At 35.9% G+C, this 19,245-nt stretch overlaps 1 protein-coding gene across 4 annotated transcripts in view; it reads left to right on the plus strand.

Moving 5' to 3' along the window:
• The first annotated feature begins 3,471 nt into the window (after positions 1–3,471).
• Positions 3,472–19,245, plus strand: part of IPO9 (importin 9) — a 31,953-nt gene continuing 16,179 nt past the window's right edge. Inside the window, exons 1-11 of one of the 4 annotated variants that reach the window (XM_058174525.1) lie at positions 3,472–3,827; positions 8,307–8,368; positions 9,622–9,708; positions 9,947–10,148; positions 11,559–11,647; positions 12,622–12,708; positions 14,659–14,778; positions 16,120–16,220; positions 17,029–17,090; positions 17,454–17,605; positions 18,656–18,754. In XM_058174525.1, coding sequence (XP_058030508.1) covers positions 3,677–3,827; positions 8,307–8,368; positions 9,622–9,708; positions 9,947–10,148; positions 11,559–11,647; positions 12,622–12,708; positions 14,659–14,778; positions 16,120–16,220; positions 17,029–17,090; positions 17,454–17,605; positions 18,656–18,754 — 1,212 coding nt within the window. In that variant the 5' untranslated portion in view covers positions 3,472–3,676. The remainder of the gene's footprint in view (positions 3,828–8,306; positions 8,369–9,621; positions 9,709–9,946; positions 10,149–11,558; positions 11,648–12,621; positions 12,709–14,658; positions 14,779–16,119; positions 16,221–17,028; positions 17,091–17,453; positions 17,606–18,655; positions 18,755–19,245) is intronic. The other 3 variants (XM_058174526.1, XM_058174527.1, XM_058174528.1) reach the window with 3 other exon arrangements.

Here is a 19,245-nt window from a genome sequence, read left to right on the forward strand (position 1 = left end):
GTCGAAGACTATGTGCGGAGCTGTGCTACCTGCGCCACCATGAAGTCCAGACCAGGGAAACCCCCTGGACTCCTACAACCTGTAGCCGAACCCACCAGACCCTGGGAAGAGATTGCCATGGATTTTATTGTTGAACTCCCACCTAGTGGGGGAAATACGGTGATATGGACCGTAGTGGATTTGTTCTCTAAACAGGCCCACTTCACTGCGTGCAGCGGATTGCCATCGGCGAGAAAATTAGCAAAGCTCTTCGTCAAACACATCTACAGACTGCATGGAGTTCCTAAAAGGATAATATCCGACAGGGGTGTTCAATTCACAGCCAAGTTCTGGAGGGAGTTCCTACGGTCCATTGGGTCGTCTCAAGGACTTAGTTCTGGGTTCCATCCGGAGACCAATGGAGCGGCTGAAAAATTGAACTCGATGGTGGAACAATACATACGGTGTTATGTAAATTACCAACAAGAAAACTGGTCAGATTTGTTACCATTTGCAGAGGTCGCATATAATAATGCTGTACACAGCAGCACGGGGTTAACCCCTTTTCAAGTAACCACCGGCATGGACTTCGTTCCAATGCCTGAACTCCCCGTGCAACCCCCCACTTCCGTTTCCCTAACGGACTGGATGAATTCGTTGAAAAAAGGTTGGGAAAATACAAAAAAGGCCTTAGCTGTGACAGCTCGGAATTACAAAGCCCAAGCTGACAAACACCATTCCCTTCAATCCCCTTTTCGCATTGGAGATAAAGTCTTTTTATCTACTAAGTATCTGAGGTTGAGAATACCCAGCAGAAAATTCGGTCCAAAATTTTTGGGTCCTTTCCCCATTGTAAAGATATTCTGGGTACTGTAATATAAGGTAGATGTGCTTGGTAAGTAACTACATAAATATAACTTTTTAAGATTTGGTTTGTTTCATTGGGACACCATATATCTATATCTATAAGGAAAGCAAGCTCTGATGCCCAAGGAATACAAGGTGTGTAGTGCTTTTATTTTTATTTTTCAGCATACAGCATGTAAGAGTAGACCCATTCATTGTTCTACCATCATCTTCCATATGCTGCATTACTTTGTGAAGTAGGCAAAAAGTAGATGCCAACCTGCAGCCCAACAGACAGCATCATCTTTCTATCTTCAACTCAACTGTAGTCTTATCAGTGTTCTATCACAGCTAAGTGCTAATTAGGATGGGGAAAAGTAAAATTGGAAAGGATATTTTTTAAAAAGTACCAGGCTGAAATAATTTCATTGCTTATGAAGAGTGATTTTATATGTATGCAATTCCTCAGTCTGCAAATAGCATAAGGAAAAGGAATCATAATAGTCCCATCAATTTAGGCAGGATTGACCAGTATTCAAATTGATAATTCATGCTTTATTTTCTGGAAAAATATTAAGATTTCCACAGGTAGTATATCTTGGGTTTTTTTATTTTGTCAGACAATCAGCAAGAGCATCACTAATGATGACTTTAGTGGCCAATCAGCTGATGTTCAAAGTTTTGAAATGGGCTTTTAAAACAGAACTTGGGAATTAGTATTGCAATTTTGTATAACTTTATATAACCGCTTTGAAATAGGGCCATTTGAGGTGCCAACCTGTCTGAAAAGCTATTGTATGCCTGTTTTTTGTTTGTTTTCAGGCCAGTTTGTAAGCAAAGCAGGACCTTCCCTGTATTGAAAACACAATTTAACTCTACTGTTCAGGGTTGAAATATAGTTCCATCAAATCAGTGTTAGTACTTGTTAATTGGGACAATGGGAGTTATAATCAATCTCAGGAGAGGGCCTCATGTTACGGAATTCTTCTGTAAACAAATGGTCAAATTTTTCAGTGCCGTAAATTTCACCATAGACCAAAATAGTTAGATCCTACAAAGCTTCTTAGATTTCAGTTTCAGACAATTGATTTAAGGAATTGTTACCCTGACATTAAGTAGGAGTCCTTGGAATAAGAATGCTTTTAAATCTCTGCCTACTGCCAACAACAGGCCTAGCATTCCCAGGTGATCACTTCTAATCACAGAGGAAGTTCTGGTTAGCCTATGACAGTGATGGCTAACCTTTTTGCCATCGCGTGCTGGGAGGCGGGGGCCCGGGTCACGCACGTGCGTGCCAAAACCAATAATTTTATGCGCCCCGCTCCCATGCATGTGACCCCCCCCATTCTCCCCTCCACTCCTGGCACGATGGCCCAGTGAGCCCATTTTTCTCTCACACCTGGTTCCAGAGCCTCTCTACAAGTCTGGGGAGAGGGAAAACAGGAGTTTGGGGACAGCAAAAAACGTCACTTCCTGTCCAACCGGAAGTTGGCAAACAGGCAGTTTCTGGTCTCCGGAGTGCCCCTGGGGGGTGGGGAACGTCATTTTCACCCTCTCCAGACTCATAGAGAGACTCTGGAGCCAGGTAAGAGAGAAAAATGGGCCTTCGCCACCACCTTCAGGCCCTCTGGAGGCAGGAAACAGCCTGTTTCCCTACTTCTAGTGGGCCCAGAAGGCCCGAAAATCAGCGTGCCTGAGCTGAGCTCGCGTACCCACTGATATGGCTACGCGTACCATAGGTTCGCCATCACGGGCTTATGAGATCAGTCAAAAAAGTTTGACTAAATGGGTCTGCAACTTCTTGTACAGAACCTTAAGAGCAGCTTCGCTATAAGTAATGTCTTTTCCAGGTAGTCCTTGACTTATGACCACCATTGAGATCAAAATTTATCGTGCTAAGTGAAAAATTTAGTGAGTTTTGCCTCATTTTATGACCTTTCTTGCCACAGTTGTTAAGTGAATCTCTGCAGTTGTTAAGTTAGTAACATGGTTGTTAAGCGAATCTGGCTTCCCTACTGACTTTGTAAAAGGCAATCACATGATGCCAGGACACTGAACCAGTTGCCAAGCATCTTAATTTTCATCACGTGACCACAAGGACGCTACAATGATCGTAAGTGTGAAAAATGGTCATCCCTCACTTTTTTTAGTGCCCTTCTAACTCTGAACAGTCACTAATTAAAAGAACTCTTGTAATTCGAGGACTACCTGTATTTCCGAGTAAAGGTGCATACATTCAGCCTCCTGTCTGACAAGACCTCTTTGTGACATTTGGCTTCGCTTCTCTCTGTTAGCAGTGACATCAGACATTCCCTCTTCTATATGTATTGGTCAGAGTAAAGATAGGCAATGCCATACAGCTAGTATAGGGGTCTCCAACCTTGGCAACTTTAAGCCTGGAGGACTTCAACTCCCAGAATTCCCCAGCCAGCTTTGCTGGCTGGGGAATTCTGGGAGTTGAAGTCCACAGTTGCCAAAGTTGGAAACCCCTGGTTAGTATACAGTATTACCATGCAATCATTGGAGGAGAGCCGTTTTCAGGGCAGAATCCAAAAACAAAAACAAAAACCAACTCAGGCGATTTTTAAAAAGCTCCTTTTAACGCGTATATAAGGGCCTCCAGGGGCGCTCTTCGGGAATCTTTCAGCCTCCGATTTTCGCAGTCGTCGCTCTCGGAGAGCGCGTCGTCGCGGGCGCGTTTGGCGCGTGGCGGCACCACCCGCGCGACCCTCCGGTGCCGCCTCTTTCTCTTCCCACCCTCTCTTTCTCTCGCCCGCCTTCTTCCACGGGGCTTCCTCGCGTGCCTTTTCCTCCCGCCCAGCGCGGCGCTGCCTGGCGGGGATACCGCGGGATGTCGGGAGCGGTGGCGGGCGGCGGGCCTGGACCCGTGGCTCAGGGGCTGAAAGAAGCGCTGGTGGAGACCCTGAACGGGATCCTCTGTCCGGTGCAGGGCGTTCGTGCTGCAGCTGAGGAGCAGGTGAAGGTCCTGGAGGTGACGGAGGGTAAGTATACCGGAGCTCGAGGTACTTACCTGGGTTGTATACAGGACCGAAGGCCGTGGGGTCCTGTTGTGGCCTTCAGTCTTTGCAGTCGTCGCTGCCCTCCCCTTTTTACTTCGGGGAGGGGGAAGAGCTGCCGCCGCAAGCGAGGCTGGAGCGAGAGATCCCCGTTCGGGGCGCGAGTGATTCCTGAAAAGGAAAGTGAAGTGAGGGAAACCTCATCTCCCTTTTTTCCCCCCTCCTTTCTTTCTTTCTTTCTTTCTTTTTTTGGTTCCGGGTTCATTTCAGGATCCGGTAGCCAATCATTTCTTGTTCCCACAATGTTGAAGGTACCAGATTCCCATTTCAGGTTTTTTTTCCCCCTGAAGGGAGACTGAAAAACAGTGTCTTCGATATTAATGCAACAGGCTGAACTTGGTTATTGAAGTAGCCCCTTTTCTGGATTTGCACACTAGCTTGAGCAGTAATCTAAATCGATCTGGCTTGCAGGACACAAAAAAGAAACGAGCTACGTCCCAAAGGTGCTTTTTCAGGAGGCAACTGGACTTACTTTCTTTTTGGTTCCGGGTTCATTTCAGGATCCGGTAGCCAATCATTCTTGTTCCCACAATGTTGAAGGTACCAGATTCCCATTTCAGGTTTTTTTTCCCCCTGAAGGGAGACTGAAAAACAGTGTCTTCGATATTAATGCAACATGCTGAACTTGGTTATTGAAGTAGCCCCTTTTCTGGATTTGCACACTAGCTTGAGCAGTAATCTAAATCGATCTGGCTTGCAGGACACAAAAAAGAAACGAGCTACCTCCCAAAGGTGCTTTTTCAGGAGGCAACTGGACTTACTTTCTTTTTGGTTCCGGGTTCATTTCAGGATCCGGTAGCCAATCATTTCTTGTTCCCACAATGTTGAAGGTACCAGATTCCCATTTCAGGTTTTTTTTCCCCCTGAAGGGAGACTGAAAAACAGTGTCTTCGATATTAATGCAACATGCTGAACTTGGTTATTGAAGTAGCCCCTTTTCTGGATTTGCACACTAGCTTGAGCAGTAATCTAAATCGATCTGGCTTGCAGGACACAAAAAAGAAACGAGCTACCTCCCAAAGGTGCTTTTTCAGGAGGCAACTGGACTTACTTTCTTTTTTTTTTCTTTGAAGACATTTCGCTTCTTATCCAAGAAGCTTCTTCAGCTCTGACAGGATAGTGGAAAATGGGAGGATCCTGTCAGAGTTGAAGAAGCTTCTTGGTTGAGAAGCGAAACCTCTTCAAAGAAAAAAAAAAGAAAGTGTAGTTGCCTCCTGAAAAAGCACCTTTGGGACAGCCATGACCTGGATGACTGAGAAGCTCTAGAGACTTTAAATGAGCTACTGTTTACACTAACCAGACCCCTCATATAACCTGCATCTGTATAATCAAGCTGTCTTTCTTCCCATTTATTCATCCAAATCTATATCCTAGATCAGGGATGTCCAAACTTGGCCCCTTGAAGAGTGGTGGATTTCAACTCCCAGAATTCTCCAACTAGCAACTTGCTTAAATTTATAGCTCATGCTGGCTGGGGAATTCTGGGAGTTGAAGTCCACCACTCTCCAAAGGGCCAAGTTTGGACACCCCTGTCCTAGATCATTCTACCCTGTTTGCATCTGATAAAGTGAGATGTAAAAAGTTAGCTCATGAAACCTTTGTCTCTTAATAAAATTTGTTAGTCAGAAAAGCTGTTGCCTTCTGATTCCCAGGCTAAAGTATTGTAAATAATTAAACAGAAAAAAAATCCCAAAATTGCAGCACAATATGCAGACACATGGATGCATATAATGAAGGCAAGTAGAACCATAATGAAGTTGTATAGTGTCCCTTCCACAATACTGCGCACATTGTTGTTTTAAAGATACATCATGCTTCCATTTTTATTAGCAATCACTGGTCGCATAGCATGGTGTGTTTATGTAATGGCATAGCCCAACCACAAAAACTTTGTTATATCTAATTTTTATGTTCACAACTATCAAATGGTTCTGCTATTTCTAACCAACCAGGTAATTTATTTATCTTGTGCTGTATGTTAAATATAATGTATTCTTTTACCAAATTTATATTTCTAGTATACTAAAACTAGAAATACAAATATAAATATATTATTGATCACTTGCTCCAGCAATTATAAAGAACTTTTCAGAATGCTTGACACTCATCTTATTAACAAATTGGCTTACAGTGGGATAAAAATGGGAATATCCACTATAGGAGTCCAGTGATGGAATTCATCATTCTCCAAATGCTCCCTGAAGGAGTTCAGTTTTCACAACCATTTGGAAATATAACAGGACACATTAATCTGTGTGGGTTTGGCTGCAGACACATTGGCTGCAATTGAAAACACTATGTACTAACCCGTTCTCCCTTAACCTCACAAAAATGGGGAACTGCTAGTCATTTCTTTCATATGGCGCCTACTAAGTCAATTTTACTCAGAGAAGGCAAGCCTGAAGGAGCCAAGTGAAGATTGACAAGGCTTGTATAAATGCAGACAATGGTGATAAAAATTTCCATGACATCCAAAAATGTGCTGTTTTACCTTACTCATTCTTATTACTTGGTATATTTAACACCAATGGAATAAATTAAAAGTAATACTTTAGTAGTAATTATTTGAGGAAAAAAGAAAACAGTCTGTATCAGAATTAAGTATATGGTTTGGTTTTCGTTATTCAATATAAGTATTCCTGAAAATATGATTATTGAGAAAATTTGCTCAACAAAACTTGTGTCTTCAGTGATTTATGCATGCGGTTGTTATCGTTATCACCTTCTGATTCCTTTTAAAGAACTGTAATTATAGAACTAAATTATTCTTTAAGAGATTTGAATAAAAATGATAACATACTTGTTATTAATATACTTAGCAATAAAATGATCAAATTCAAAATAGTTGATTTTACATACAGTAGTCCTACTGGACACATGACCATCGAAGTGTCTTTGGACAAGGCTGGCTCCCTTGACTAAGAAATGGAGATGAGCACCACCTCCTAGAGTCAGACATGACTGGATGGGAAACATTTATCTTTATTTATTTGAATTATCTTTAATATTAGTTGCAGTGGAGAAATGAGGCAATCAGAGTAGAGCAATTTGATTGTAGATTTTAGAGCTTTATTAGTTTGTCAGGAATATGTTCCTATGATAGGACCTACAGGACTACACGTTAGCTATTATGAAATCTAAAAACTATAGGATAATTACTGATAACTAGTGGTGAAATTCAATTTTTTTTACTATTGGTTCTGTGGGCGTGGCTTGGTGGGCGTGGCATGGCTTGGTGGGTGTGGCAGGGGAAGGATACTGCAAAATCCCCATTCTCTCTCCCCACTCCTGGGGAAAGGATATTGCAAAATCCCCATTTGCTCCCCACTGTGGGACCAGCCAGAGGTGGTATTTGCCAGTTCCCCGAACTACTCAAAATTTCCGCTACAGGTTCTCCAGAACCTGTCAGAACCTGCTGGATTTCACCCCTGCTGATAACTATTTGATATAAATTGTAGCAGACTATTTCAAACACTTTCAACCAGGAAATAATCCAATTTGTTTTATTTTGATTTGGGCTTTTCTGTTTTCTATGTATTCATGTATAAGAATGTAGCAATAGAATTTGAAAATTGGAGGAATTATTTACTTATGTGCTTTGGTTCATCAGTTATAATTTTACTAATTTAACTATACTATTTTTTTAAAAATGTTTGGCAAAAAGACCCTTGAAAGTTGGGGTTCACTTGAATAAATGAAATATGTTCAGAATTATATTCCCTTTTTTCTAAGGGAAAAGCGTATAGTTTAAATATAGACCCTTAATATGACCTAAAGACGCAGGTAGTCAAATACAATCAGAGGACATCCAATTGGGAAAGACTGGGTAAGAAAATTCATTATTGCAGCTGTTCCATCCTAAGGACTGATTATACAGTCCTAATGTATTACCGTGTTTTCCCGAAAATAAGATCCTGTCTTATATTTTTTTGAACTCTGAAATAAACGCTTGGCCTTATTGCCATGTGCTCAAAAGCCCGATTGGGCTTATTATCAGGGGATGTCTTATTTTGGGGGAAACAGGGTATATTAGTTTTTTTAGTTAATGACTGTGGAAGTTATATCATTGGAGATATTTTTTCTTTAATATATTTGTTCAGCATTGAAGAATATTTTTTCAAATGGGAAAACATTACTTTCTTTAAATAATTCATAGACACTGCTTTTGTTCTGTTTTCTGTAAGCTTTCTTTATTGTCTATGAGGTGAAAAAATGTCATATGAACAATAGGGAACAGTCATAAAGTCAAACAAAAACTGTAGGGAGTGAATTTCTTAAATAATAAAGCGTGGGTTGTGAATAAAGTCATTATACTATAGTTTCTTCCCCATTATACAACCCCTGAGTCGATGGTGCTTTATCATTGGTCTTTAGGCTGATGATTTTTATTTTGTTCCATTTCAGAATTTGGTGTTCACTTGGCAGAATTAACTGTAGATCCCCAAGGAGCACTGGCTATTCGTCAGGTCAGTCATTCCAAATGATCAGTTCAAAAGATTTAAACAATTTATATATTGAGCAATTTTCTGTGTATTAGTGTGGTATGCTAATAGCTAATACTGGGTAAATGAATTGATTCCTTTGCACTATAGGTCCAATCTGGGCAACCAATGTCCAAACTAGTACAAAACTGTTTTAACTTGGAAAAATATTTTTTTAGTAAAATAAAAAATAAAGCTTGTATGAAATGAAACCAGATAAATGCTGTAGTTCAAGATCGATCGGTCTGTCTGTCTGTCTGTCTGTCTGTCTGTCTGTCTGTCTGTCTGTCTGTCTGTCTATCTATCTATCTATCTATCTATCTATCTATCTATCTATCTATCTAATATGGCCAAATATCTCACATAGTCTTAACCATTTAAAAGGCAATGCTCAAGGTAAAAGAAAAATAACTCATACAAAGAGCCCTGCCAATAGAGCTTACCTAACCTCCTGGGTCAAATGCTTTATGGAAGGTTAACATGTGGCTTTTCTGGAGGTTCCACAAGGCAAGTGCAAGGAAAGCACAACTCCTGCATCCAACATAATGGCACTGTTGATGGAAGAGACCTAAAACTTTCCCTGCTAAATCTGGTGGGGTGAGAAAAAAGAATGGGAGATAGGCAATCCCACAAATAGTCTGGCCCAGAATATGCTGGCATTGCTCAGGAGTCAGTTTCCAGAAAGCTTTGTTTAGACTTAGTTTAACTCACAGTTATGTGTCATACTTCAGACTTTCTTGAATTAGAATTGGCAGGCTGGAGTGAATACATTATTAGTTCACATTTAAAAAGTTAAAGTAAGATTAAATAAGCTAGCCTTAAGTATATGGTTACATTTCATTGCAATAAAAAAAAGTAATATCAAGACAATCATATTAAAATATAGATGTGAGACAATTGCTATCAATAGAGTTCAAGGATAGGAATATTCTTGCATTTAAAATATGTACTGAAGAATTAAAGCATAATTTTAAACTAAAATAAAACATTGCATCTATTCTTAAAATGTTTTTTGTCTCTATCAGCTTCAAGTTATATCTTGCTTTATGATATAATGTAATGCAGTTTCCTGGGCAGGTATAATTTGTTAAATAATGAGTAATACTTACTTCAGAATTTTAAAAGCAGCATTCCTCTGTAACTGAAACCAGTTGTGTCTGTTGTTTGAATTTTTGAAGAGATGAAAGATCATATGAAATGATAAATCTGGGAATTTTTATTCTGTTTTTTATTCATAGCTAGCATCTGTGATTTTGAAACAATATGTGGAAACTCATTGGTGTTCCCAATCGGACAAGTTTAGACCTCCTGAAACTACAGAAAGGGTAATGTCTATTTTTAAAAACTCTATTATACAATACCCAAGTTTAGAACAATTGTAGAACAACTTAGAAACTGTATTTCCTTTTTATGCAATTTAAAGGACATTTAAAGTCAGAGAACAATGTTTCCTTAGGACACCTTTTTCCAGATCTTTGATTATAATGAGATGGCACCTGTAGATATTGCTGTGCTGTGTAGACAGAGTTTGTTTCTAAGTTCATTTCTTTTTATTCTCCATAGGCAAAAGCTGCCATTAGGGAACTGCTGCCCAATGGATTGAGGGAATCAATTAGCAAAGTTCGTTCAAGTGTTGCTTATGCAGTTTCAGCAATAGCACATTGGGACTGGCCTGAAGCTTGGCCTGAGCTTTTTAATCTCTTGATGGAAATGCTGGTCAGTGGAGATCTAAATGCAGTACATGGAGCTATGCGAGTGCTTACAGGTATTTATTTCTTATATGCTATTAACTAGATAATTCTACTACCTTGGCTTGGCTTTTTGCTTTGATTTTTAAGATAGAAAATATTTCCTACTTTAATATAGTTGTAGTGAAAGTACAGAGTACACAGCATTTTAATATAAACAAAGATTTTTGATCCTCTAGCCTTTTATAAAAGTTGTTCAATATTAGGGTATAATAATTAACAAAATATGTCATTCAATTAAATCATTAGGAAATATTGTTTTCCTTAATACACAGTCACTAATTCATCATTAGATATCCAGTGTGACATTATCTTTATTTCTGTAAATATGGACATTGAAACAAAAGAAAAATTGCACTAGAATACTAGAAAACTCTGCCTCTGTTGGATCGCATTGTGTCATTTTTATCTCAGGGATGGGAAACTTTCAAATGATTATGGCACAATTTGGCCAAAATACTGGATTTCATTTTTTTTCTTTTCAGATTTAAAAGATTAGAAGTGGAATAGAAAGCCATTTGTGTGTGTGTTTGTGGGTGTGTGTCTGTGTGTGTGAAGGATGGCTACGGATGCAATTTACTTTCAGAGGTTTCCTAATCATATTCCCATCCTTAAACAATAGTGATTTGGAGCAAATTGTATAGGGGAGGGGAGAATGGAGAGCCTCCTATTTTCCCTTAATTTAGGAAGGAAGAAACGAAAAAAAACAATCTGCCTTTGAAATTTAACTAGATTTTATCAGGTTGTTCTCAGGTGTTAATGGGCTATATGAAGCTTCAATGTTATAGGTTACCGACCCATGATGTGCTTGTTCAAACAGTGATTTTTTTTGAAACAGATTATATTAATAGAAATTATACATGTTAAAAATTGTATCTTAAGAAGCCAGAGTTAATGACAACTACTGATGATAATGGTTCATAGACTGAAGTTCCTAGACCTGAGAATGTTCATATCAAACATGCTAGTGTGTGTAAATCTGTTTTACTTTAATCAGGAAGCTGAGGAATATAAGAGAATAGTTTCAACGCACCTTTGTGTAACAGAGTTAATACATATAAATAAATTCTGGATATATGTTTAGTTCTCATGAGGCAGATAATCAGTTCAGTTAGAACTTTTTAACCTAGCTTTATGATTTTCATTGTAGAAAGAATGTATATATGTATGAAGATAGGTTTGAACCATATGAGCCGCCATCTATAATTTCAAATAATGGAGCTTAGAAATAAAATAGATTTTTTATTTAGAAGAGCGCTAGACTATAAGTAATTACAAGGGAAACTTGTATTCTTTTCTTTGTCCATTTGGGCATCGGTATACTCTTGAAATGGATAAACAGCATAGAAATAAGATGTATTCCCTGAATATATGTCTGGGAAACCATAATTTAGCTATGTTATATGCATACATATAATATCTTGTAGAGTTCACTCGAGAGGTAACAGACACACAGATGCCCCTTGTTGCTCCAGTTATTCTTCCAGAGATGTACAAGATTTTTACAATGGCTGAGGTATGGATGAAAATTGTTTTCTTTTATGTCATAAGAATAATATGAAATATTAGCATGTCCATTGACTTTGCTTGTCAAAAGGTTGCAAAAGTTAATCACATGACCCTGGAACACTGCAACTCTCATAAATATGAGTCAGTTACCAAGCATCTGAATGGAGATGCTGCAATGGTCGTAAATGTGAAAAATTGTTATAAGTCACTTTTTTCAGTGCTATTGTAACTTTGTTCACTAAATGAAATGTTGTAAGTCGAGGATTACTTGTATTTCACTTTCTTATTCTCCATGTATAAATGGTGAATGGAGAGCATCACTCCATGGAAACTACTGATTAGGATTGGAAGGATTTTCAAGAATACTCATTCACATGATTATTCTTCATAGATATCCTAATTAGGATTTTGAGAAGCCAAAAACTTCTCAGAACTTTAAAACACCCAGTAGAATCCACCTGCCTTTGGGATAAATCATTTAGTAGATCCCTTTCCTTTGCGTGGGAAAAAAGTTGTAGGAACCAAAACCTGCAATAAAATGTATTTTCTATCATCTTAGAATCATAGAAGATCTTAAGTTATAGGATAGCATATATATGATTTATGTTATATGATGCATAATATTAACTTGCCACAGAATGCTGTAAACGTTTCCTTTTCCTTAAGATCAAGATAGCAATTCTTCAGTAGAACCTGGAATACTTTAACATTTCTGATTAACTTAATAAATCTTTTCAGTTAGGGGTTATATCGTTTGATGGTCTTTATGAAAATAAAAAGTTATTTTATATTTAAATAATTATCTTCTAATGAAGTATATTTTATTTAGGTTTTGAACAGAAATTTTTTAAAGCGAAGTGTTTTTGTTAGAAAACATTCTAACAGGTATTAAAGGGATTACAGGATTGTAAAAGGGAATATTAAGTAACAATAAATATTGGGAACAATTTCCGCCTTTTTCACAATTATAGTTTTTCTTAGGTGTATGGTATTCGTACAAGATCACGTGCTGTAGAAATCTTCACCACTTGTGCACAGATGATTTGCAATATGGAAGAGTTGGAAAAGGTAAATTAATTTCCTTATATGTTACATTGTGATACCATAAAAATTGGTAACATGATCAAGAGTACCAATAAGTGTTATGAATGAAAAGCATTTATATCTTAATCACTAAGTTACTCAGATTCTTCTGTTTTGTACAAGTCAGCTTCGGTAAAACATATTTCTGAAATATTCAACCAAAGAAAACTTAAGTTTAAGTACTGGCTTTTATTCTTGTTAAATGTTATTTTTTAATTTACCATTAAGTTTAGTATAGTCATTAAGGAACAAAGTTACAAGCCAACAGACACTGAGTTCTAGTCCCATTTTAGACATGAAAGTCTGGTGGGTGACTTTGGACCAGTCACACTCTCTCTCAGCCCAGCTTATCTCATAGGGTTTCTGTTGTGGGGAATATAGGAGGAAGTGTGTGTTCACTGTCTTGAATTAATTTATAAAAATAATAAAATATAAAAAATATAAAATATAACAATAATAAAAGTGGGAAATAACTAAATATAAATATAAAACAAAAATGTTTCAATTGTAATTTCTAAGATAGGCAGCTATATGCTGGTTTTTCATTCTGAAACCTATTTATTAAACTGTTTATAGATGTATAAACTGATGCACAATGTAAAAGAAAATAGCTATATAAAATTTCAAACAAATCATTACACTAATATAAATAAGAGATTAAAAAGTCTGGGATTACTATTGCCAGATTTACTTGAATGCAGCTACTACAGTATTTTGGCATGGTTTAAGTAAGTGATTTGAACCCTATTTGAAACTGTATTTATTTGAATTCATTAGCCACCTGATTCTGATGGAGTCTGGACAGAGTACAAAGCTAAAAAAACAATAACAACAAAACTAAAAACACCAAGTTAAGAGATAACCCAGACTGAAATAATATTATAGACAATAAAAATGGGCCTTAAACAAACTATAATACAATGTATTATTAATACATCAGCCCTAGGTTTGGAACCAAATACAGATTTTCAGAGCTTTCTGGAACTTTAAGAAAGAGAGTATAGTCCTTATCTCTGGGGGATGCTGTTCTAGAGGGGGACTACAACAGAAAAGACACTTTCTTAATCCCATAAGATTACATGTTTAATAGATGGGACATGGAGGGCACCTCATGTGCCAGAATTACAGAGCAAGATTTGATTAGAGACAAGAAATCCCCCAGATATCTACGATCTCGTCATTATCTAGAGATTTTAGGTATTCAATTTCTTCTAAAATTAAACAGATTTAGTAAAGGTTTCATTAAAAGATATTTGAGTCAGCGTTCTTTTTTTTTAATTATGTATATTTTTCTTTGAACTGAGCTGATTGGAATTATTTTTGTTTAGTAGCATTTGTTGAATAATGAGAGCATCCAGTTGCCTTTGCAAGAACTGTTTCTCCTGGTTTGTTAATATTTTATCAGCATAATTCTGATTTTTCAAAACAATTTTCCAAAATCTTGTTTAGTCCCTAATGGTTATTAGTTGGAGGCTTTGAGTTTATGAAAGATACTTGAATGTCAAATAAAGGAAATTTATAGGATTATGCGTGACTTTGAAAATAATAATAATTATATCCAGTTAGATTTTTCTATCATAGAGATATAAATATGGAATTAATAAATATTGAATCTTCCCTTTTTTCTAATTTTTGATCTAATTATACTTTTTTTTTCTTTTGATAGGGAGCAGCCAAAGTTCTGATTTTTCAAAACAATTTTCCAAAATCTTGTTTAGTCCCTAATGGTTATTAGTTGGAGGCTTTGAGTTTATGAAAGATACTTGAATGTCAAATAAAGGAAATTTATAGGATTATGCGTGACTTTGAAAATAATAATAATTATATCCAGTTAGATTTTTCTATAATAGAGATATAAATATGGAATTAATAAATATTGAATCTTCCCTTTTTTCTAATTTTTGATCTAATTATACTTTTTTTTTCTTTTGATAGGGAGCAGCCAAAGTTCTGATTTTTCCTGTGGTGCAGCAGTTTACTGAAGCCTTTGTTCAGGCTTTGCAAATGCCCGATGGCCCCACATCAGATAGTGGACTTAAAATGGAGGTTTTAAAGGCAAGCACAATATCTGATTGTATATGAGTTTTATGAGCAACATAAATGAGGATTTTGCATATTCTCATCAGTGTAATTTGAAATGTAACAGCATTATTGGGTTTTATATAATATGAGCAAAGTATAATTAGAATTAATAACATAGAGATACCATTGATTTGTCAAAAAAAAATTCACTATAAGAAAAATTAGAAGTCCTTTCATTGCATGAACACATTTATTTTGGAATCAGACATGAATATCTTATGAAATAGTATTAATGACAAATGGCATGAATTAAATAAATCTGTAGGCATATAATCCAGAATATTTATTATACAATAAACAAAAGCATAAGAACAGATCATGTCAATCTAGAAGACTATATATTCTAAAAGTCCTCTTATGTATTAAAAATTGTTAATGCAGAAGAATTGTTAGAGCTTTTATGTAGACTGTTTTCAGTAGGGTTCGTAACAGCATTATTGGGTTTTATATAATATGAGCAAAGTATAATTAGAATTAATAACATAGAGATACCATTGATTTGTCAAAAAAAAATTCACTATAAGAAAAATTAGAAGTCCTTTCATTGCATGAACACATTTATTTTGGGATCAGACATGAATATCTTATGAAATAGTATTAATGACAAATGGCATGAATTAAATAAATCTGTAGGCATATAATCCAGAATATTTATTATACAATAAACAAAAGCATAAGAACAGATCATGTCAATCTAGAAGACTATATATTCTAAAAGTCCTCTTATGTATTAAAAATTGTTAATGCAGAAGAATTGTTAGAGCTTTTATGTAGACTGTTTTCAGTAGGGTTCTTAAGAATTAATAAAATCTTCTAAACCTGACAAAAACTTAATTGTGCTCAGAGCATCAACAGCAAACTATATTAGATCAAAATGACAACTAATTATACATGGTAATAGCATGATGCAAATCCTGACCTTATGTACTTGCACCCTGATACCTAACGTAAATAAGTAACTTACAGTATTCATCATTTGCTTTCACCACAGTGTGGTCACTTACTACCTGTTCTGTAGCATGCCTATGAATATGTACATATTATTTAACAGACGGTTAGTTATTAGTAATGTGCAAAATACTTTGAATTTGTAACATTTTCATTTGATTTTTAAAAAGTTTCAAATTCAAAACAAGTTGCTGTGATAATTCCTGAAGTGTGCTTAGTTTTGCATGCATCTAATGGCTACTATATGGGAGACGACTTTTCTCAAGAGGAAGAAATATAAATATAGTGTTAGAATGGCGCTTAAAGAAAAATAGTAATATTATAAATAAAAGCATGAATTCTAACGCTCTGTTTTTCTTCCGGCAGGCAGTGACAGCTTTAGTGAAAAACTACCCAAGACACATGATTTCCTCTATGCAACAGATTCTTCCTATTGTTTGGAATACACTTACAGAAAGTGCAGCCTTATACCCTTTTTGTTTGGTTTGCAATAAGCATGAATTTCCATGAAAGGGAAAAAGGTTGATAGATACTAATTTAATTTAGAGATTATAATCAAGAATCCAAAAGATCTATTTAAAATATTTTCCCCATAGGCTTTCAATTGGTTCTTCTGTACCAAATCCCTTGTGACTTTGTGAATGCTGCCTTTCATGTAAGGCTGCTGTTAGCCTGTTGCTAGATAGCCTGCTGTTAGCATGTTGATAGATATTAATTGATAGTGTCTTTAAAAGTTGATAGATACTAAATTTCATAACCTGAATCTCATCAGGTGATATTTCATAATGGACAGAAACATACCGCTTCTGCTGTAACTGATGGGACTGAAAGATGTAATTAAGGAGAGGGTTAAGCTGAAGCTGAAGTCTGATATTTTTTGATAGTTTAAGTGAATACATGCTATATTTTTGCCAGAAAGTAAAAAATGATTAGGTTGATATTACTACTCTTAGGCTGTACTACACTATTGATATATTTAGATCTTTTTAATAATGGTTTGTACATACAGTATTTTACACATTTTCTAATGTTGATAGTCTTTATTTTATTTGTAATCTAAAGATGTATCTAAATGAGTTGCTAATAAAAAATAAATACTTTGAAGAGGGCAACTTTTTTCTATTAGTTCAGCTGATATTCTTTTTTTATTAGACCTTTTTCTAATAAATGATAGTCTTTGAATGTTTCATTATCTAGTTTTCTTCCATAGATGAAATAATTGCATTGCAATCTAATTGTATGGTAGCTATATTTATTTTCCTTAATTTACTCAACTACCTATGTGAGAACAGAAGTAAATTATACAGAAGAAGTGGAAGATCCAGTGGATTCTGATGGTAGGAAAATTCTTATTATAGGTATAATGAAAAATGATATCTTAAAATATGCTCCTTGTAAAGAAAAAAATCAGTCTTTAATCCGTGATGTTTTGAGTTGTCATACAGAGAATAAGTTGGCTATAGATATTTTGAATGTCAAATGGGCTCCAATATAACAAATTTAGATTGCTTTAATAAGTTTTCTTCTTACATATATATGTGGATATTTTTTATATTTTAAATGTGAGTAAAACGATGAAACTATTGGCAATTGGCAATAGTATTATCAAATTTGAATTATGTAAAATATTATAATTGTCAAATACTAAAGTAATAATTTGGAAGATCTTTAATATTTTTCATATAATTTTTAAAATTTAGGTGAAGTTTTGGGCTTTGAAAACCTAGTTTTCAGCATATTCGAGTTTGTTCATGCTCTATTAGAAAACCACAAGTTTAAAAGCACAGTGAAGAAAGCATTGCCTGAATTAATATATTACATCATTCTCTATATGCAGATAACAGAAGAACAGGTAAGCACATTTTTCATGCTTTAACTTATAGAAAATGGGCTAGAACCTTATTACTTTTCAGATATTGATGAAATACAACTCCATGCAATCTCATTCATCTTGGCTTGAAGTTGGCATTTAGTACCATCTGCAGGGACCCAGGCTTTCTACTCAAAGTAAAATGTTTTTCAAACCTCATTTCATATTTTAATGTTTGCAAGAATATATGTACTTAAAAATGATGTATCTCAGATTTTGTGTGAGTACGGCATCTCTCTGCAAGTCATTAAAGCATCTCTTCCCTTTTGCAAGTTGTTCCTTTTGCAAACATAGTATCAATGATTTAACCTGTTCTTGTTTAATTACACAGGCTGTATTACACAGGCTGTACCTTATGGCAAAATATTTATTTATTCTCTTTAAAAGTTTAAATGGGTAATAGATCCATAATATTTACCTAAACAGTTTATTACTAGATAAATATCTTAACCACAATTTCTACTTGCCATGAAGATACCCCAATGCCCCACTATTTTTAGAGATCATAGTCTTAAGACACTCCATACATCTTGATACTACCCTGCAGCTAATCTGCAACTAAGATAGCAGAAAAGTTGACTTGCAATGTTCTGGTGTGAAAAAAAAACAACACAAAAGTTTCCAAGCAGACAGTCTGGAGCAGTGATCCCCTGCCTTTGCAGTTTGGTGGCCCAGCTGGGGGGGGAAGGGGAACCGGTCCACACGAGTGCTGGCTGGCGCACCTGTTGCCATCATTAACTGAATCCCACCTAGTTGTTAAGCAGGGTATCCAAGCTTGGATACCCTGATCCAAATCTTGGGGGTGAGCTGTGAAGTGCCTGAATTTTGATTTCCTGACTATAGAGGCATTGCAGTAGCTGTAACTTCAAGACCCTGATGAAATTACATTCATGCAGCACTGCTGTAATTTTGAATGGTCATAAACAATGGTCATTCACTGAGGTCTGCCTACATGTGGAGTTTAATTATGTGTAGTCTTGAATAAGCAAAGGTATTTCTATAAATTATTGAAGTGCTATGATTGCTTTTCAGATAAAAGTCTGGACTGCTAATCCACAACAATTTGTTGAGGATGAAGATGATGATACATTTTCCTATACAGTTAGAATTGCTGCACAGGACTTGCTGCTGGTAAGATTTTACAATGGTACAAATTTACAATGTTTTGAAAAATATAAACCAAGAGTGTGGAATGTATGGTTCTTCGGATGTTGAAATATGTTTCACCATCCTTGACCAATGACAATAATGGCCTATGCTGATAGAAGTTGCAAACCGGTAATAAGTGGCAGAATATAGGTTTGTTTCTTTTGATCTACACAATAGTGGCAAATGGAAATCGTTTTTAATAAGTAACTTACTGTATGTAACTATGTACATACTTGACTCTTAATGCTTGCTGCCTGAGAATGTGTGACTTTTATGCTATTTTATAAGGGCTATTCTGCTCTCAGGTTTTAAGTTGAAAATAGAATGAAGCAATTAATGGATAGTTTAAAATAAATGTAATGAAGATCAGAAAGGCTGTTTAATAGAACTATTTTTATTTAGCATTTATTCTTTTTTACATTTATTACTCATCGTTTTGGAAAGAAGATACACATGAATGGCATTAGATTACT

This window comes from Ahaetulla prasina, chromosome 3, assembly GCF_028640845.1.
Source record: "Ahaetulla prasina isolate Xishuangbanna chromosome 3, ASM2864084v1, whole genome shotgun sequence".
Classification (NCBI taxonomy): Eukaryota; Metazoa; Chordata; class Lepidosauria; order Squamata; family Colubridae; genus Ahaetulla; species Ahaetulla prasina.